The sequence below is a fragment of the Mus pahari genome, chromosome 2 (genome assembly GCF_900095145.1).
Source record: "Mus pahari chromosome 2, PAHARI_EIJ_v1.1, whole genome shotgun sequence".
NCBI classification, from domain to species: Eukaryota; Metazoa; Chordata; class Mammalia; order Rodentia; family Muridae; genus Mus; species Mus pahari.
In genome coordinates, this window is record NC_034591.1 from 156240813 (window position 1) to 156262421 (window position 21609).

General features: G+C 40.2%; 1 protein-coding gene across 1 annotated transcript in view; it reads left to right on the forward strand.

Annotated features, from left to right (window-relative positions):
- Positions 1-21609, forward strand: part of Pde3a (phosphodiesterase 3A) — a 256796-nt gene that overhangs the window by 224886 nt on the left and 10301 nt on the right. Inside the window, exons 7-15 of the mRNA XM_021190361.2 lie at positions 2201-2286; positions 4684-4838; positions 6460-6597; positions 9272-9383; positions 12888-13001; positions 13151-13350; positions 14210-14413; positions 15554-15709; positions 16719-16977. Coding sequence (XP_021046020.1) covers positions 2201-2286; positions 4684-4838; positions 6460-6597; positions 9272-9383; positions 12888-13001; positions 13151-13350; positions 14210-14413; positions 15554-15709; positions 16719-16977 — 1424 coding nt within the window. The remainder of the gene's footprint in view (positions 1-2200; positions 2287-4683; positions 4839-6459; positions 6598-9271; positions 9384-12887; positions 13002-13150; positions 13351-14209; positions 14414-15553; positions 15710-16718; positions 16978-21609) is intronic.

The window sequence follows — 21609 nt, forward strand, 5'->3', positions numbered from 1 at the left end:
TTTGATTTTGTCCAGTCCTTTGTCTTGGAAAAACTTCCTGAAGCTCTAAAAGGACCTTTCTAAATTTAAGAGAAAGAGAGAGAGAGAGAGAGAGAGAGAGAGAGAGAGAGAGAGAGAGAGGAGGGAGGATTTCTTTTTCCCCTTGTCTCCTTGTTCAGCAATGTTTAGAAGTCCAGTAGTGTGTATTTTATTTGTTTGGGCTTTATAAATCTATAATCCAAACCAGGTTTTATTATTCCCTTCAAGGCAGCCACCCATGTAGTCACAGAATGCTCCAGAAACACACGACTAATTATTGTGGTTTCCCCTGCTGAACTCGAAGGGTTTGGCATTGAACCCTAGTCTCTTTTGGCTGTTGTAATGCCTTTGCAACAAGCGTGAGGGTTTTTTTTTTTTCTCTCTCTCTTCTTTTCTTTTTTTTCTTTTCTCTCTTTGAACAGAAGCTGCTCTATTTGAACTAGTCACTCTAATAGTCCTTCTAGGCAGTGTCAGGCAATGGAAATTCTTCCCTCTCAGCTTTCACGCCAGATTGCAAGATTAGAAGTCCTGAGTTAACACGTTCTTTCTTTTGATTTCTGTAACTCTTTTTTTTTTTTCTTTTTATTCCCCAAGGCAAATTTCCTTACTAGAAATATTTCCCATATAATGTTTTTCTGTTTATATTTCAGGATTAAAATCCTGATTTAATTTGTAGGACAATATACTGTCATGTATACTTTTATCATATGTACACTTGAGAAAATAATGAGACATTTAGATAGTAAACATTCGATGTTAAAGTAATGTCTTCCCCATTATGCTGGCTAGTCTTGGAGCTAAGTAACCATGAGACTAAAAAGTTCTCTCCATATATATATATATATATATATATATATATATATATATATATATATATATCAGAAGAAAAGAGCCCACCCACAAAATAGAAGGTTAAGATCTAATCATAAAATAGTTAACGGATAGAAAGGAGGGGCCAGTGTGGGACTGAGTAGTGTGATGGGATTGCCTTTTGACTTGTAAAATGGTCAGGTTCTTTGTGTTTTACCCCCCCTGTGAAGGGACACAATACACTTCTCTAGAACCTTCTATCTTCTTGATTCTCTACAGATCATGATGGCTCATTCCTTTTTTTTAAACAACAGTTTGTATAATCATTCGCTTTTCCCCAAAAAGTCCTTCTCCTTTGTTTAGTTTCTTAAGGCCCTAAAGGAGTACTGAAAAATCTAAAGTAAATAAATACATTTATCTGGGGCCAAAAAATTAATATACTGGTCATACTGTTTTTAACTTTTGCCGTCCTTTTACTAAAGGCTGTTTAGAAATTGACTATTTATTCCAAGAAATAAATAGAACAGCAATGCTCTAAAGTTATCCCATATATTCATAGCCAAACACATACCAGGGCCTTCAGATCCACTTCATAAATGGCAGTTGTTCCAGTATTTAAAAAAAAAAAATTAACAACTTTAGCAGCATTTCAACTTAAATATGTAGTCTGAAAAGGAGGGAGAAGAGGGAAGTGAGGAGAGAAAGATGAAGTTTAAAGCCCCTTTACCTATCAATCACTCTCTGAAGAGGACCTCCATCCGCATGCACATGTAAAGCAAAGTGGATTTATCCATTAGACACACCAGTATAAGACTATGGTATCGAAGTGAATTTCTCCGTTAGACTCACCAGTATAAGACTATGAGACTTATTATAGTGGTTGTTGGGATTTCAGTACAGAGCATGGAGAATCCTGGAAAATAGCTAGATCTAGAGTGTTCTGACTTAATGGATGGATCTATTGATACCCATATAACTGGACAGATTGTTGGGAGATGTTGGAAACATGGTCTGAGAGCCTCATTGGAGGAATTAGGTTCATAGTAGTGTGCCTTTAAGGATGTGTCTGATCCCTGGCTCCTCCTTAGCTCCCTCTTGCTTTCTGTGAGCCATGATGTGAGTCATGATGTAAGCTACACTGTGTAACTGCACTATGTTGTCTATTGCAAAGCAGTAGAAATACTGACCATGGATTGGTAACCCTAATACCAGAAACTAACACTAGTCCTTCCTCCCTGAGGGATATATCTTAGTGCTTTGGTGAAAGACCAAGACAAAGAACAGCTGATGTTTATGAAGTTACTTTGTGCTTAAGGGTTTTAAAATGTACAGAGGTACTTATGGTACTTACAGCTTTCCCGTCATTTCTCAGCTGTGGCAGACCTTATTCGCAAGGGAATCCTGCTGATGGACCCTCAGAGAGAAGTGGCCCAGGCATGCTGAAATCAAACAGAACAGGTAATACACTAATTTGGATTCTGTTGCTCAAAACTCAAGTCATTTTCTTTTATATTTTTCTCCTGACCAAAAATTCAACTTGAATTCATGACTTTTTTTTGTCATATTTATACATTTTAACTTTTTTAAGTTTTTAATTGTATATGTGGGGGGGTGTTATTTGCATGAGTATAATATCTATGGAGGTCAGTGTTGGGCAACAGATCTCTGTAGCTGAAGTTAGGACTCACTGTGAGCCCCCTGATGTAGGTGCTGAGAACTGAACTTCCTCTACAAGAACAGTAAATACTTTGAACCTCTGAGCCATCTCTCTACCCCTAAATATGTAAGTTGAAAATGACAAACAAAGAAATAAAAACGTTCTCAACCCACTATCTAAATTTAACTCATAGCAAAGTTTTGATGTAGGACTCCTCCAAACTTTCTGTACTTTGCACACAAATGTACATTATTTTAAAAGTCAGAGGCCCCTTTGTATAATGCACAGAACTGTATATATGATGATTCGTCTTGATGCCTTGGTCATTAGAGGGGTCCTTGTCCTAGCATGTGCTAGTGAGCTCACAACCCAGACACTAAGGTATGACCCTGAGTTTACCACTGTTTATGCTAACATGGATTTTTTTCTTGGGATACTGTAACCTGGATCACCCATTCTTCTGTTCCCTGCTCATCTGTTTACATTTTTGCACCTTAGTTCCTTCATTTGCAAAATGGAAGAACAACAAAAATAACCACCACATAAGATCACCTAAAGATTAAATAAACTATGTGAGGGAACTGAAGAGATGGTTTAGAAGTTATGAGAATAGACTGCCCTTCCAGAGGACCCCAGTGTGGTTTCCAGCATTCATATCAAGTAGCTCAACAGCCACACGTGACTCCAACTTCCAAGATCTGATGTTCTCTGGGACCTCTTTGGGTACTACACACATGGAGCACATAGAGAGACATACATACAGATAAAATAAATAATAAAAATAAATTTTTAAAAAATGAAAAGTAAACTATACGATGCATTTGTTTCCCATTGAAGTATGGGGTCACTATAAGTAGCTACTGCTTGTGACTGTTGTCTTAATTATTTCTGTTAATACAGCTCTGTGGGCTTGCTTTTGCTCTGCTGAAAGTATACAAGACAGAAACAAAGTATCTATAGAATATAGAGTTTAAGGTTATGCCACCATCAGAAGTAATTATATGTCCTGGTCAATGTTTCTTGGCAGATATGGTCAAGCAAAATTTGTTGACATAATTTTTTTCTATGAGACTATTGTGTAGCAGTATACAAAGGGCAAGGAGAAACCGAAGGAAAATGATTGGTGTGGTCATTGTGTAGCCTTTTGAAGACTTAGGATGTTCCTCCAAGTCTTCCGGGGATGATAGAGTGAGCAGAACAGGTCACATACCTTTGAGGACTCTCATAGCACCATGGCCCCCCACTGCAGTGTCTCCCTTTTCTCCACAGATGAGGAACTGCACCTGATCAGTGGGGTTCTAATGCTGCTCTTAGTCCCTGATTTTACCCTGGGAAAAAAAAGAGAACCCTGGTGACCGCTTAGAAGTATAGTCTTTAGAAAACTGATGTTCTTTGGTTGGGTTTGTAGCTAACAGTTGACTACTAACTGGCGGGAGAGATAATGGGGGAGAGTAAAGAAGTAGGAAGCCTAGGACGTGGGCTATATTCATAAGATCTGTCTATTCATGGGCTTAAGTCATTTACTTCATTCTCTGTAGGCCACTCATTCCAAAGTGCGTCAACAGAATTATTCCCAGCCCATCTGCCCATAATTAGTGTTTAGTCAACTATTTCCTGGCTTAATGCAGTAGAAGGATAGAATTTTAAATACAGCTAGGAATGTAGTTCAGTAGTAGAGTTCTTGAGGCCACATGTGAAGCCCCAGTTTGAACCTAATTACCAGAAGGAGAGAGTGGAGGGGGACGAGAGAGAGAGAGAGAGAGAGAGAGAGAGAGAGAGAGAGAGAGAGAGAGAGAGAGAGAGGAGAGGGAGGGAGGGAGAAAAGGGAAGAAGGAATTTAAATGTAATGACTGATCTAAAAGGTATCATTGAGAGCCACTGAATGTCACATAAATCATATATCTTAATTCCTACCTACTCATTAGGGGATGGAGAGATTGCACAGAGTATATGAATATGTACTGGTCTCCCAGAAAACTGGAGTTCTGTTCCCAGCACCCACGTTGTGTGGTTTACTAGCTGTCTATAACTCCAATTCCAAGGAATCTTAACACCCTCATCTGGTCTCTACAATGTTCTTGGCATAGAGATCCATAAAGTCAGTTTCACTAAATATGTCATCATAATGTTTTAGGAGGACTTACTTCCTTGTGGCTCCTCCCCATCTCTTATAACAGGAATTTCTCTTTCAACTGCAGATGATACTTCTCAAGTTACCTCCGATTATGAGACCAACAACAACAGTGACAGCAGTGACATTCTACAGAATGAAGAGGAAGCTGAGTGCCAGAGAGAGCCCCCGAGGAAAGCATCGGCTTGTGGCACCTATACTTCCCAGACCATGATCTTCCTGGTAGCCCCATATCACTAAACTCATTCATTTCCATGAGCACTTGCTTCCATGGCAGAGACTGGGGGGGGGGGAGGGGGGCCTAGATCTTGCTGTCTTTAGGTTTATAGCTGCATCCCACTGGAACCACATGTCTCCAGGTGTATTAGTACAGCCTTCCTCTCTCTGAGCATCTTGGTTTCTTCATGATGCCTTTACTTGGTAGTGAAAAGAACAAAGTGTGTGTGTGTGTGTGTGTGTGTGTGTGTGTGTGTGTGTGTGTATGCTTGTGTCTGCAGGTGCACATACAGGGGAATGAAGATCAGAGGACAGCCATTGATGTTTTTATTCAAGTTCCATCTACTTTATTTTGAGACAGGGTCTCTCACTGGTCTGGGCAGCTAGTCACTGAACCCTAGGACCCAGCATTGACACTACAAGTGCCCGCAATCAATCACACTCATTTTTTAAAGTATGTTGTGTAGGTCAAACTATGCTTGCCTGACAAGCTCTTCACTGCTGAGCCATCTCCCAGCCCCACGTATTCATCTTTTACATATGAGTACAAGCAACATGATAAAGAACTGATTAAGAAAAAGGAAAAAATTAATAAACTCATAATATTAAATAGTAATATAACATTAGAAAGAGGGATTGATTGGCAGGTTGATTTTCTTAGGGCATCTTCTGTTTTACCCTTGATGCCCCCTGGATTACAATGGGAACCAGCACTTGTTTTCCTTGTGAAGTTAGATAAGATTTTTACTGATTCTAAGAGGTCCTTTGATGCTGACATATCTGGTATAGACACTCACTGGTTTGAGTGAGGTTAAGCACAGCTGCCAAGCTCAGAGAGTATGACCTGACCATAATCTGTTGCTGCTGTTATCATTTTTTCGTTATGTTTCTGCCACTCACACTTTAAAGCAGTTTTTCAGATAAAAAAAATTAACAAATGTTTTCTTCTCTTCATTTTCTTTACTTTTAAAAATATTTGTGGTAGTAGGAAGATAGGAGTATCCTGACGTAAGACACGTCGTACACCAAATGTCCTTGCACTTACATAGAGCAAGTTGTTTAGGGGAGATCAGGTCATGGGGATGGAACGATATTCCTGAAAGATGTAGCTGCTATCATTCTCCAGGAATAGTGGTGATCTGAATGGCTGAAATATACATGCAGTTAAAGCGGAGGGGCGAAGGCGCCATCCTCCTCATGCATGTCCGTCAAGGGTCCAACATTAAGCCAAGTCTTACATTCCAGACACATTTACTGAAGTACAGAGAGAAGGAGAATTAGGAATAACAGAATTTTCTGAAGTTCTCCAGTCTTCGTAAGAGAATCTTGCAATTACGCCATAGTAGTAAAGCTGCCATTGGGAGGAACATCTGCGTTAGGATGGGTTGTGCGTGCAAGAGAGACAAGCGGGCAATAAACCACACAGAAGCCTGTCTGGACAGTTTGCAATGCTGGTCTCTTCACTCTGGGCTTATTTTTTCCTATTTTTTTTTTGTTGTTGTTCATTTACTGATTTTAAGATGTATTGCCTTACTTTGGAGAGATGCAGTTGTTTCTTAAATTTAACAAAATGATTCTTTTAATAGAAAAACTATATGTGGTTCACATACCTTCATCTCCATTACAGGACAAACCAATTCTTGCTCCAGAACCCCTGGTCATGGATAACCTGGACTCAATTATGGATCAGTTGAACACCTGGAATTTTCCAATTTTTGATTTAGTGGAAAATATAGGAAGAAAATGTGGCCGTATTCTGAGCCAGGTAAGAAGTGTATTCAAGTGGCTGACTTGAAACACGGGAGAAAACAGTTTGTTGGTTTGTTAAAAAAAAAGAACAAAACAAACAAACAAAAAGTATTTTCTCAGCACCTGTGGGCAGATAGACATGAAATTTTATGGTAGAACACCTGGTAAGTTCTATGGCTGTGTGTTTTCCAAAGAAACTGGAATATCAAAAGAATGTTGTTGTCTACATTTAAGATACTACGTAATTCATTTTTAATATAATATTATGTTTTACTTCTTCACTGTATATCCTGATCACTGACCCCCTCCTGGTCACTCCCTCCCACAGCCCTTCCCCTCCTTCCCTTTCTCTCCTACTCTGAGCAGGTGGGAATCTCCTGGGCATCCCCCCACCCTGGCACTTCTAGTCTCTGTGAGAATAGGTGCATCCTCGCCCACTGAGGCCAGATAAGGCAGCCCAGATAGAAGAACATATCCCATGTACAGGCAACAGCTTTTGGGATAGCCTCTGTTCCAGTTTGGAACCCACATGAAGACCAAGCTGCACATCTGCTATATATGTAGGCCTAGGTCGAGCCATGTATGTTCTTTGGTTGGTGATCCAAGACAAAGGAAACAGAGGCAAGGATAGATAAGCAAGACGGACAGGGTGAACGAAATTCGTAGAATTTTGAGCCAAAGAGAAACTGGCCTGTTTATGATGGATTCATTGCTTTAATTGCTATAATTGTATGTGGTGACTATTTTTTTTTTTTACTTCTGAGTGTCACAGTGCTTAGGTCTCATGAAAAATAAGATACTGAGCAGAAATATGTCTCTCCACTACTAGCATGTGAAGCATCAGAGTTGTGTGTGTTTGAAAATCAAACCATCATCGTCTTTTACAGGAAATACAGACTGAGTGGCTGGAGTGCTGCACAAATGTGTTAGTCTTCTTTCTGTAAGGGAGACCCTCTCAAGACTTCCCTACTGAAGGATTGGTTGGAGGACATGGAAAGGAAACATTGGAAAATTAGGAAAATATTTAAATATATTTGTTGAAAAGTCGAAGCCAAATGATGAATTGGTGGTGTAATAAAATAGCTATCTAAACATGCATACTTTAGGCTCACTAATTAAGAGCAACTACTACTTTTGCTGAGGGTGCAAGTTTAGTTCCCAACACCCACAGGAAGATCCATGTGCATGTTGGCCACAGTTTCTGGCCTTGCTGACTTCTTTGAGTCTGGATTTATTTTAGCAAAAATTAATCTTATTTTATTTATGTGTATTAGTGTTTATCCTGCATGTAAGCCTGTATACCACCTGTATGCCTAGTATCTGTGGAGGTCAGAATTGAGCATGAGCTCTCCTGGAACTTGCGTTTCAGATGGTTATAAGATGTCCTGTAGGTTCTGGGACTTGAACCTGGGTCCTCTGCAAGAGTGTCCAGTGTTCTTAATCTCTGAGTCATTCTTCCAGCTTTCAGATTTTAAATTATATTTTTACTCTTTGGTGAACACAGTTGGCCAAGTTCATGATTCTTATTTCATAAGTTTGGCATGACTGTGTATGAAATACTAGGTATTTGATTTTGATAGCACCTTGATAACAATGTCCTGTTGTAAAAATCAGACTCTAGAATAGAGTTCATCTTTCAAAGGATTTAAGAGACTCATGAGAAGGCTGGGCATAGTGGTGGATACCTTTAATCCCAGTGCTTGGGAAGCAAAGGTAAGGGGACTTTGTGTGCGTGTGTGTGTGTGAGTTTGAGGCCAGCTAGATCTATATAGTAAGTTCTGGACTACCCAGAACTATATTGTGAGAACTTGTTTCTTTCTTTCTTTTATTTATTTATTTTTTGAACCTTATGAAATCATTGTAGTGATTTGAAGTTCTAACCATTTTGATTTCCCAGTCATGGCTGAGGGGTTTGAAGCAGTTAAGCCTACAAACTATAAAACTGACATGTACAGTTTGGCTTCTGGCTCTGCTCCATATCAACTGGGTGATCTACAAGTTGTTCAGCCTCTCTGGGCTCAGCATTCTCTGCTACCAGATATTGGGAATTCATAGTATCAGTCTGAAAAGGCACCCTGAGAAGTATCTGTAATTATTATTATTAAGTGCCAACTGACTAGGGCAAGGGTCTCATTTGATGATGTGTGTATACACACTGCTGCCGTAGTTACTCTAATAATTGTTGAAGCAACATTCTTTGCTAACGCCCTTAGTGTTTATACACATTATCTCAAATATTGGGTAAATAATAACATCAAAAATAATGGGAATAACTCTGTACCTAGCCTGGACTCAAAGTCATGGCAAGCTTCCTGCCACATCCTCTCCAAGTGCTGGGATTGTCGGTGGCAGATGCCAGGCATGGGTTAGCACATGTTATGTGCATATTATCTTCTAACATTCAGAAGTCACTCCATTTAATACCTCAGTGTATTGTTCTTAGTGTTGCTGGGGTTCTTGACTTCTTGGATGTCTATGGGATTTATACACAATATTTATCTTGACTATAGATAATATAGTCCCTATGGTAAGGGACTGCATGGGCTCAGGACACAGAAGTCTTCAGTGTGTTTATTGGAAGTATAACTTCTCTCAGCATATCTGCATGGTTGACAGACTCACACTCTCAGCTTTTCCCTCTCTAGCACAGTGAGTGATGTCTTACAAGGCCTTGTCTTTCCCTTTTCCAGGTATCATACAGACTGTTTGAAGACATGGGGCTCTTTGAAGCCTTTAAGATCCCAGTTAGGGAGTTTATGAATTACTTTCATGCTTTGGAGATCGGATACAGGGACATTCCTTGTGAGTATAAGTAAGATAATCCAGTGCATGCTTGTCAGACCCACAGAGAGCAATGGGAAGTCAAGGCCTCAATGGCTGATGTTGTGTGCCCTCTATGTGACTCATTATACTGATGGCTATGACTAGAAGCCTGTCGTCCTCATCACACAACACCTGAGACTGGAGCCTTACACACTTCTCTAGCCACATTTCTTTACTGAGAATGGTGTCATCAGATCTCCTTCACATGAGGGTCAGGATTAAATGGGATGATGGCTTTTAAAAGGTTAGACTATGTGCTTTGCATATCTCTCATAGTTGTTTGAGGTAAGATTAACTGTTAAATTTATTCTCATTAAATAATAGCCTGCTTTTATTGCGTGAATTTAAACTTTTCTCATGGTATTTGACTAGTTCAACAACTGAAACAAGAGCAATTGATGTTTTCTTGATGAGCTAAGTCAGGCTAGTGTTTAGAGGGGCTGGAAGATGGTGGTTTAGTTAATGCTATAGGGAGGAAGAAACATAAAAATCAGGTAATGGGAAAGTTTTAAAAATCAGGTAAATAGGAAATCCCAAGATGAGGGCACAGTCAAGGATTCCAGTTTTGATTACTAGCAAAATTACAATAATGAAGTCATGGTGCAAAGAAGAGGTTTTCTCTTCACATCCAACCCACTCAATCCCCACATATAAAAATGAAGATTACTTATAATAAATAGAGTGTATGAAGCTGAAGAAAATGCCCAAAGACCCAAATACAGGAAGGGTGGAATCCATATGTGCTTGAAAGGAATCAATACATAGATGAAAAATCAATCCTATCAATCTATTATTTTGAATATGTCTTAGGAATGTGTTCTTTGTGTTGGCTTCGATAACTCATACACTATTACCGGACATGTGTCATTTAAAATGTGTTTTCTCTTTTAAGTCTGCTTTTAGGCATATTGAACTTCAAAAGCTCATGTCATTTGTAGTTATGAAGACTTGAAATGAGAGACTGGGCATGTCACGTAGTTCATAGAAAATTTGCCTAGCAAATAAGAAGTGAGGGGTTCAATGCCCAGAGCAATGTAAACAATGCATATGTCTGTAATTTCAGCACTCAGGATGCTGAGGTAGGAGGTCTGAAGTTCAAGGTCATCCTGAGCAGATAATGAGTTTAAAACAAGCTTAAATGATGTATAGAGAGACCCTGTCTTAAAAGCAGAAACAAACTAAAACAGCAAAAAGAAAAAAAAATTAAAGCTAAAATTTAGAAACGCTTATACTTGGACACAAATAATTGGCAAGTATCTTGGAAGACATGAACATGCTAGCTTCGAGAGCATGATGATTTTAAAGTAGTCCCACTGAATAACCACACGAAAATGCATCAGCACATAGTGTGGCAGGAATGGAGAAGGAAGAATGCAGGCTGACACTGAGAAGTACTGAGAATTACAGGCAAAGCATGGGTGAGATAGACCCATGAGCTTGGGACTAGGTGCTTAATGACACTGGGTCCTTTGGGAGAGGCTGGCCACTGAGGTCATGGAAGCTGGAAGAGAGAGATGAAAAGGGGGTTGATGTGGGGGCGGGGGGAGGACCTGGCAATAAGCCTAGCTTCCTTTAATGTGACTTTCCCAGGGCTCAGCCTGGTCAGGTGCCAGCAAGTGACATAAATGTTAGTGATCTCACAAGGGTTAAGGAGTTACATAAATAAACGTTTTCAGAAAGGAAGCCACAGGAAAACTAAAGGACAATTACATCCCGACAGGATTTCCAAATTATTGTTTTATTTCCAAAGGTATTTTTGTTTTCAATTGGTGGGTCTTGTTGAATTTACCTGGAAGCTACACTGCATAGAAATACTGTGATGTGGGGTCATGCCACTTTGCTATGACCTAGAATATTGTGTTGTCTGTAGTGTTACATGAGGCCATGGGGAAAACTGGGCTAGTATTCAAGTATAAATAGAAAGTCCCCAAATTCAAAGTTTGTTACTTTATGTTTTGATTTCCCATTTTTAGATGAGTGGCATATTTTTGTAAGTTATTGATTCATTTACTTCAAGTGAAAATTATTTATTATAATAATGATGTTCATAGGTTAAGCAAGCTGGTTCAGTGGATAAGGACGCTTCTCATCAGAGCTGAGGACATATTTGATCCCCCACAGCCGTGTGGTAGAAGGAGAGAACTGACTCCCACAAGTTGTCCTCTGACTTCCAGGGTGTGCTTGTGTGTAGGGGCATATGCGCACACATAAAATAAGTACATGTTAAACAAACCTGCTTGTTCCATTTGAGGTCCTTGGCATTTCCATAAAGGAATTTATTTACATCTCTTGGGGGAGCTTTAGCTTGTGTGGTACCGATTTGAAATAATAAAAATAATCATGTCTTCTGTGTGTTGAAGTTAGACACTTAGACTAACTTGAGTAAGCTAAGAAAAGCTGTGCTTGCCATAGCTTTAATTGCAAATACAAACATCCATTGCTCAAATTATTTTAGCACTTACTCTACCCAAGACTTATGTCTGATGGGTTCCTACAAAGGAATCCACAGTTAATATTAAAAGGTTGTGAAAGGAATGAGAAAATGGAATCAGTTGAACAAGAGAGTCTTTTCCCATCACAGTGATGGAACCTTTAGTCAGAGTCCACCTGTAATACCATGCAGGGCGAAGGAAAGCATGGAACTTAACTGTCATTTGAGTAGTCCGAGTTCATCTAGATGTAGCTATGAAAAAGGAAAGGATTGTGAAAGAAACTTAGTGAAGCAGAAGTTGATATAACAGTTTACATAGACAACTGACTATATATTTATGTATATGTATATACATACATACATGCTTGCATATATACACATATATATGATATATTGCCATATATTATATCATATATACATATATGATTGCTTGATGAGGTTAGGGTGATGGAGTCCTGCTAATTCCTAATGGTAGAGGAGGACACACGGTGTTTGGTGATATGACCGGTCCCTTCAGCAGAGCATCTTTACTGGTAAAGAAGGAAGAGCCATTTGTGAGAGATGGTTTCTCAGGTCTTTGAGGATATTGGTCTGACTACTTTAGTTCTACTATGGTGCTCTCTCTCTCTCTCTCTCTCTCTCCCTCTCTCTCCCTCTCTCCCTCTCTCCCTCTCTTCTCTGCATATATATATATATGCATAAATATAAATATATATATATATATATTTATATTTATATTCTGTAAGGGAGCAAAGAGAAAGAACTATAAACACTAGGCAGTGGGGTTCCTGTATGTGTAGGCTTCTGGAAGAACCAGACACTGGCTTTTCCATTTTGGATATCGGCATGCACAGTAAGTGCTAAGATGTGGTTTCTTGTCACTGTAGTAATGATATGGAATTTCCAAAGGTCCCTGTCCTAGAAAATCTGGCAGGCCTTCCCCAAAGCATTGAAGTGTGAGGATGGAATGTGTATCCAGTAGATGGCAGTCTTTGTCCTTGAACCTCAGAGTTCACAAGCTGATGTGTGCTTACGCCTTCCCAACGTTGCAGATCATAACAGAATCCATGCCACCGATGTTCTACACGCTGTGTGGTATCTCACAACGCAGCCGATTCCTGGCCTCCCAAGTGTGATTGGTGATCATGGCTCAGCAAGCGACTCTGGTGTGTATGAACTATGCCCGTGTTTCTTACAAAAGCCAGGAACTCCGATTGTGTGTTATATTTGTAGTTTGTATGTTGTATCTTCAAATCGGGTAATCACAGCTTCACAGTTTTAAAGCATGCCCTTCACTTTTACTTCCTTTCCTCAGATTCTGACAGTGGATTTACACACGGACACATGGGATATGTGTTTTCAAAAATGTATCACGTGCCAGATGACAAATACGGATGCCTGTCTGGGAATATTCCAGCCCTAGAGTTGATGGCTCTGTATGTTGCTGCAGCCATGCATGACTACGATCACCCAGGGAGGACAAATGCTTTCCTTGTTGCTACTAGTGCCCCTCAGGTAAAGGCTTAGATTTTTGTGAGGAGATAACAATTTAGGTTCTACAATTTTTTTGGAATAACATTAATTTCACAAATATGATATGTAGACACCAAACTGTACTTAGTCCTCAGAATTTTTAGAGGCCTTGTTAATTTCCAAAGATGTCATGGTTTGTGCCAAGACACTCATGGTAGATATTTAATCACATTATGTATAAAGGTCTTTCTTGGTTTCCTTAGTAGAGGAGAATCACAGCAAATGACTAACTGAATATCCCCATCAAAGCAAAGATACCTTACTCACATCCCCTTCTGAAAAAACTAGAGAGCCATGTTTTCCTTCATCTGTTAAGAGTATGAGGAGACTTTTGCATGTAAAACTTATTCTTTCAAAATATTTTCATGGCATGCATATTCATTGGAAGGAATTTATCATCCATTTATCTCATACATTAGGGTGAATTAGGGTGAATTTTTTTGACCTAAACAAAGTTTTCCTATACAAAAAATTTCTTAAAGAAAATATTTATACATACATATATATATTTAAGATACATAAATATATAATAAATATATAATTGAATAATATATAAAACATCTTGTAATTATGTTATATATAATATAAAACTTATATACAATATAAATATGAGATATATAAATAATTTGCAAAAAAAGTTTAAAGGGGAGAAACTTATTGCTGGAAAATAAAAATGCATCAGTAATTAAGATAATACAATGATTGTCCATAGCTCACATAAAAATGTTTAATTTAAAGCCTTCTATAGTCTTTTATGATTCCATACTTTTGTGATTCCTTTTTAACTTAAAAAGTTGGACCCTCTTGTCCTGCCTCTTGTCCTGCCTCTTTTCCCCGCTAGGCGGTGCTATACAACGACCGGTCTGTTCTGGAGAACCATCACGCAGCTGCAGCCTGGAATCTCTTCATGTCCCGGCCAGAGTATAACTTTTTAGTTAACCTGGACCACGTGGAATTCAAGCACTTCCGGTTCCTAGTCATTGAAGCAATTTTGGCTACTGACCTGAAGAAACACTTTGACTTTGTAACCAAATTTAACGCCAAGGTAACCAGGTCTCTATCCGTGTTCATTTTGTGGCTTCATTAAAAGGTGTCTGAGAATCAAAATATTAATCAAAACTAGATTTTCATGAGATTTCTAAGAGGAAGAAGTGGTTGAAATATTTATCCGCATGCTGGCAGATAGCCATCACTGTGAGGCTAGAAGCCCAAGAAGTTGAGGTCTTGGCTATCTGTGTTAGGCTTTGTTCTATAAACTACCAGCTGCCACTGCTCTTCGTTTGCTGTGTTCTTTCCACAGTGTATGAGGTGAGTTATCCAACAGTGGTAGAGATGAAAGAAATTGTGAGGCAAAATTTCATGTCTCAAACACAAAAGCCAAAGTATTCATTCAAGAAAGTTTCTTATTTGGTCCTGGGGAGAAGCATCAGACAGTTCATGCTTTGTCAGCTTGAAGACCTAAGTTTGACCCTGCGAACCCACATTTAAAAAATAAAATAAAAAACTGAGCACAGTTGTACTCATGTATATTATATATTATATGAGTGCCTCAGCTCTGAGGAGATAGACACAGGAGACTCTCAGAGTCTCACGGACAGTAGCCTAGTCTAATCAGAGATAGCTTGTCTCAAAGAGCAAGGGAGTGGCTCCTGAGGAAACCTCTGGCCTACATACATGCACGTGTACACACATGCATACATACACACAGGCACAGATATACATAAGCACACACATATACACAGATAACACAACGCATACATTCATATATACACACATGCCCAATACACATTCACACATACACATATTCACACATACAGGCACACAAAGACACATACACACATATAGGCATATATATATATGCACACACATGTATACACACATGCACACTCACACACATGCATATACACATGAATACTTACACGCACGGTCAAGTATATTTTTATATACACATACAAAAGAAAACTTTTAAACAAGATTTCTTATAAGTTCAGTAAGTAGTAATTACTTTAATTTTGAATGAGTTGCATCACTTTTCTTTTGAATGCAAACTGATGATCTAGTATCCAAAATTCTGATGTTTGAAGTTTTGATTCCCACAAGGGAGAAAATAATGAAATTCTGTTGCCCTTTCTCATGTTTAAGTGAGACGTGGAAACAGAAAATGTTGTTTTTGTGCCTCAAACAGGTGAACGATGATGTTGGGATAGATTGGACCAACGAAAACGACCGTCTCCTGGTGTGTCAAATGTGTATAAAGTTGGCTGACATCAACGGGCCTGCTAAATGCAAAGAACTCCACCTGCGGTGGACGGAGGGTATCGCCAGTGAGTTTTATGAGCAGGTAACTTACAGAGCTGCATTATCTGTCACAAGATGTGCCCTTGCTGTGTACAGGTCCAACAAAGCTTCCCTCAAGCCATGCCACATAATCAATCCATGTTATATTTATACCTGCACCAGATAAACACAGGACAGTTTCAGCAGGAATTTAAAAATGGTATGTGTGAAAATGAACTAAACTATTGAGCATTGAGGTAGAATTATCTGTAGGTAGCGTGCAGAATGATGTGAGTATAGCGGAGTGATCTAATGATATGTTATCAACGTCCTTTAAATGCTAAGCTTCTACAGGTTTGTTTATTGCAGTAAAAGCACCTTCGGATGTGTATAAGGAAACATGCCAATGACTCCTTCTTTTTTAGTAGAGCAAAATAATAGCAGTGCATGACAAAGGTGCAGGTGTGTGTGTGCAGAAAAAATATTAAAAAATGGGAAAATTCACAAACCCTGGGCTTATAATTTTATAAATCCCCTTAAATTTTGTAGGTAACCTTTTATTTATCTCCTGTTACTTTTATTCTCATAAATATTTGTCAGTTAAAGACAAAAATTTCTATAAAAAATTAAAACCATATAATTACTGGAAGATATATGTCAAATGAAATTTGGAATAATATAGCAACTTGAATTGAGCAAGAAAATGGTTTATGCTTTCTAACAGTTGAGGCAAAAGGCAAACATAGGGATGTGGCTCAGCTGGTAGCATGCTTATCTTGTGTACAGGAAGGCTTCAGTTCAAGTCATAGCACTGGTGAAGTTGTGGGACACATCTGTAACCTCACTACGTGTACACATGAACGTGAACCAAAAACTCAAGACTGCACAGTCAACAAAACCAAGGAGCAAAGCATCTTAGCTGTCAGGGCAGTGCCTCTGATCAGTGATGTCAAGGGGCTTGTATGTGGCTATTTGGGTTACAGTGTACCCACATGTTAGATGCCAGGAGAATGCTGACTTGCCTCGTGTTATGCTCCTCTGTCACTTACCTTTGTGAATCTCTTTGTTTCTAGGGCGATGAAGAGGCCAGCCTTGGTTTGCCCATAAGTCCCTTTATGGACCGCTCTGCCCCGCAGCTGGCCAATCTGCAGGAATCCTTTATCTCACACATCGTGGGTCCTCTCTGCCACTCCTATGACTCTGCGGGTCTCATGCCAGGAAAATGGGTAGATGACAATGATGATTCCGGAGACACTGATGACCCGGAAGAAGAAGAGGAAGAGGCTGAAACACCACATGAGGAAGAAGCCTGTGAAAGCAGTGAAGCTTCCAGTAAGCCTTGAAACCAATCTGATGAGATTTTCCAGGGCTGGATTCCTGCCATAGAGTTAGAGGGATGTTACACTTCTCATAAATCTCATACTTTAAATCCAGCTGTCCTTTGCCAGCTTAGACACTACAAAGGTACCTTCTCTGGTATCATAATGGAGACAGCAGGAGATGGCATTTATGACATCATGTAAACAGATGCTTTTGCCATGGAATAGAGTTGACAACTAGCTTCAGAATTTCTTAATGACGTAGAATCTGGGTTACCATATGAACCAATCGCTGGCTTTCCTCATGGCCTTTGGGGATGGTAAGAGATAAGAAGAGTTTAGGTTTTTTACTTAACAGCTGCTCACTGCACACATCCCCAGTGCCTGGGCTCTCTTCCTGGTAGACATATGGGGGGAAAATGTAAGTCCATCTTTGTCCTTTTCAATGTACATCCTAGTGGAGCAGCAGATACACAGCAAGACAAAGCAGAATGTCCATAATATTCTAGGTCGTAATGGATACCATAGATTTATTTTCTTTGGAGATTTGTTCTTTGTTGGTTTGTCTTGTTTTTGAGGAGATATAAAATATTGCAGAGAATTTTAAAATAACTTATCAAGGGGAAAGGAAAAGTTAGTCTGTTTAAAAGACCCATAAAGAATGGCCCATAAAGACCCATAAAGAATGAGGGGGTGTTCCATTGGAGTCTATGTGGAAATTGATTTTGAGACAGTGAGGAGGCAGCAGCTTCAAGATTCTGCAGTGGATGTTGGGGAGTAGGGGTGCCTGAAGCAGAGGACATGAAGAGGAGTCATGGGAGAAGCCACTCAGAGCCAGTTGGTAGGGCGGGAGATAGAGCTCTGTAGGTCGCGGTGGGAACTTGGCCTTTTCCACTGAGATGAGAAGCAGAGGCCTTGTGAGCAGAATGGTTCCTGACTCAACTCACAGTTTAGCTATGTTGCTTGGGGGGGAAGGTTTTGAGGGTTGGGGTAGAGATAGGGGCATTGCTTTGACTGTCGAACTGATCTGAATGATTGGTGACTATGACTTCTTTAGGGTCGTGTCCATGGTGTGACAATGAGAGTCTGTCTGTCTGTCTGTCTGTCTGTCAGTTTCATTCCTGTAGCTGTAACAGATATATTGACAAGAAGCCACTTAGGGGAAGAAAGTTTTGACTCATAATTACAGTCTATTGCTGAGTCCCAATGGCAGGCACTTGAAGCCCGTTATCACATGGCATCCACAGTAAGAGCAGAGAGAAGCATAAGGATCCTGGCTTGTTCGCTGTGTTCCCTTGCAGTTCAGGGCTTGCCCGTGAGATGAAGCCACTCACGACTAGAATGTTTCCTCCCACTTGAGTTAGCAGTCAAGAGCATCCTTCACAGGCCAGCCCACAGGCCAACCTGAGCTACAGTTCCTCAGCCAAACTTTCATCTCCAGTGATCCTGAGTTATAGCAAGCTAATAATGACAACTCACCAATGCACCATTGCATCTGATAACTGGCTTTGGGCCTATTATGCAGCCAGTAATCCAAGAGACTCAAGTGACTATAAAACTCAGAGCCAGTCATGCCTTTAGGTACACTACCCGGGATCCCTTACAACAAAACACAGTGACGAGTAATATAATTGGTAAAACCTACAGCCCTGAAATGGCATTACACTTTGATCAACACAGTTTCTTTTTTATGGATGCCTAAGGCGGGCTAGCTGGCTGGTGAGCTTCCACGGCTTCTCCTCTCTCTACCTCCTGCTATCGATAGGAGCCCTGAGGATATAGATGCTCTGGTTCAAAATCAGCTTTAAGTGGATGATGGATCCAAGGCACAGCAAGTGCTTACTCACTGAGCCACTCCCCAGTCTATTAGCTTTTGAATTGAATCGGGGAAAACGAAAATTTGGTTTTTCTCTGATTCTCTATTGCCAATCTATTTCTCTGATGTTTATAAAAGGAAATTATTGATTTTGGGATTCAGACCTAGAACCTGAGATTTGAAATTCAAGAGTTATTTATTCATCTTTTAGTTTTTCTCTTTTGCTTTATTTCCAATTCAAGCAGTCAGCCTGCTGCTATGCTTATGGGAAAAAGTTCTTCCCTGGAATATAATAAAAGAGGTTTGTCAGCTGAGTCTCTGGAAATGCGGAGATTTCAAGAGTCTTGATGGATTACCATTTAAACTCGAAGACATTAGTAATGTACATACCCAGGCATGGGGAATTGAAGGATTTGTGCCAAGACCATTAATTAACTGGCTTAGCTTGCTCATCTAAGCGTGAGTAGGAAATTCTTTGTCCAAACACTGGGCTAGCATGTTAACCACTACACTGATAGGTTGTTCCCTTGTTCTTTCTGTTTTAGTCAAGTCTAGTAGAGCATCCATTGAGAGTTCAGTTACATGTGGCTTTCAGTAATTAACTAGTCCCCTTACACTGAAATTTAAAACATCTCTGCCACAACAGATACTGTAGCTTTAAAAGTATGATCTGTTTGTGTACATGCGTGTGTGTATATGCATGTACACATATGTATGGGAACATGTGTGTGCATGAAGGTACAGGTGCATGTGGAGGCCAGGGGTTAATGTCACCTTATAGTTTTTTGAGGTAGGGTTTTTCCTTGTGAACTTGAAGTTCATTTATTTGGCTAGGCTTGGTAGCCAGTGAGCTCCAGGGACCCACCCATTTCCACCTCTCCAAATCTGTAATTGCAGTGGCATGTCACAAGATGTGTGCTCACCCTTTCACATGGATGCTGGAGATGCAGCTAAGGTCCTTGTACTGGTGCAGAGAGCACTTTATCCACTGGTCCATTTCTGCAGCTCCCTAAAATTCTGACTTTGAAGCACCTTTTGTGGCCCCCAAAATGATAAAAGTGGAATGATATTAGCAGATTTAAAAACTAGCCACAGAATAGAGTCATAACATTTAGTGAGGCCCTTCCTCATTTTAATAAAGGAGAAAATAAGATTGACAGCCAACCATAAGCAACATGACAGGGTGGTAGAATCGGCACCCAGGTTTCTTTTTTACTCCCTTGCTTTTGAAGTCTTTTGTAATTTTCATTACAGAATTCATAATGGCTGAGATGTTTTCTTTGATTTAGCCTGTTCTTAGATATTGGGGGCGGGGGACTATTAAATAGACACTGGTGAGTGAGTTGTGCAGTTTGTAAAACTCGGAGGTCTCCCTGGAAACAGAATAAAATGCTGCAGTGTGATGTCCAGAGGGAGGGGGCTTTTATCCCACCTCATAATTAAATCTGAAAGGTTCCTGGGGCTCGCTAAGAGGTTTCTAATGAAGTACTAAGCTGTGCTTGGAGTCTGCACCACCAAAGGCGCTTTGTTCTCCTTTCAAAGGTTCCAGTGCTGAATAATTTGGCTCCCAGCACTGGCTAGCTTCAGGCCACCTGCAGATTCTAATCTACGCAAATTTATTTGGTACAAACTTTCTTCTACGTCACTTGGTTCAGCATAATTCCAGAGAGGTTTATTGCTAATGTTTAACAGCCATCTAAGAGAACAGCTGCTCTCCTGGGGCCTGCCCCAAAAGGGAAAAAGGGGGAAATGGGGCTTTTGTTATCTTCCCTGAAAATGTGCTCACACTGTGAGCAGTAGAGGGTTTCCTACTACTGTGATTCAAACCAACTTCTTAGTAAAAAATCTATTCTGGGGCTAGAAAAATGGCATTTAAGGTTCTTACAAAGATCAGCTCCCAGCACCCACACGCAAGCACTGTTTGTAACCCCAGTTTCAGGAAATCCAGTGCCCTCTTCTTGCTTCTGTAGGCTCCGCCCACAGGTAGTGCACATACACTCAAGTGGGCTTACATACATATGTACAAATAAAAATAAATAATTTACATTCATGACAGTTACAACAAAAAGGGAGTAGATGACTTTGCAAGGAAAATAATTTTCCTTTACTTTTAAAAATAAAGTATGCTCGTGTACTTTCTTTACTGAGTAGGACATTGTGTTACTTTTCTCCCCGCCCCCACCCCCTCCAAAAAAATGCTTAACAAAATCAACTCAAGGATCCAAACCTGCTAGCTTCCTCCTTTTTGTTCAGTCTGGGACCCCACCCACAGGATGGTACCAGCCACATTTCGGAGGGATTTTCCCCACCTCAACCTAATCTGGAAGCCCCCTCACTGACACACCCAGAGCTTTGCCTCTTTTACTGATCCTAGGTCTTGTCAAGTTAGCAATATTAGCCATGACGAATTTAAGTGATTGTTGTTGTTGTTGTTCTTGTTGTTGTTTTGAGGAAGCCTCTTGTTGTCTGAGTTATTGCTTGTGCTCTGGCAGCAAGCCAGGCTAGGCTACCTTTATCAAATAAACCAATTAAAAGGACTAAATTAAGGGTAGGATGACCTAGCACATAAAAGCTCCCTGCAAAAGATTGATCCCAGAATCCACATGGGAAAAGGCTAGGCGTGGTGGAGGTGAGGCTTAGCATTTATAATCTCAGCACACAGACTAAGAAATGGGTGGTTGAGAACAGAAATTCGCCTACAAGCTCCTGGCCAGCTAGGGCAGCACCCCTGCCCTCTCCCTCCCTCCCTCCCTCCCTCCCTCCCTCCCTCCCTCCCTCCCTCCCTCCCTCCCTCCCTCCTTCCTTCCCTCTCTCCCTTCCTCCATCCCT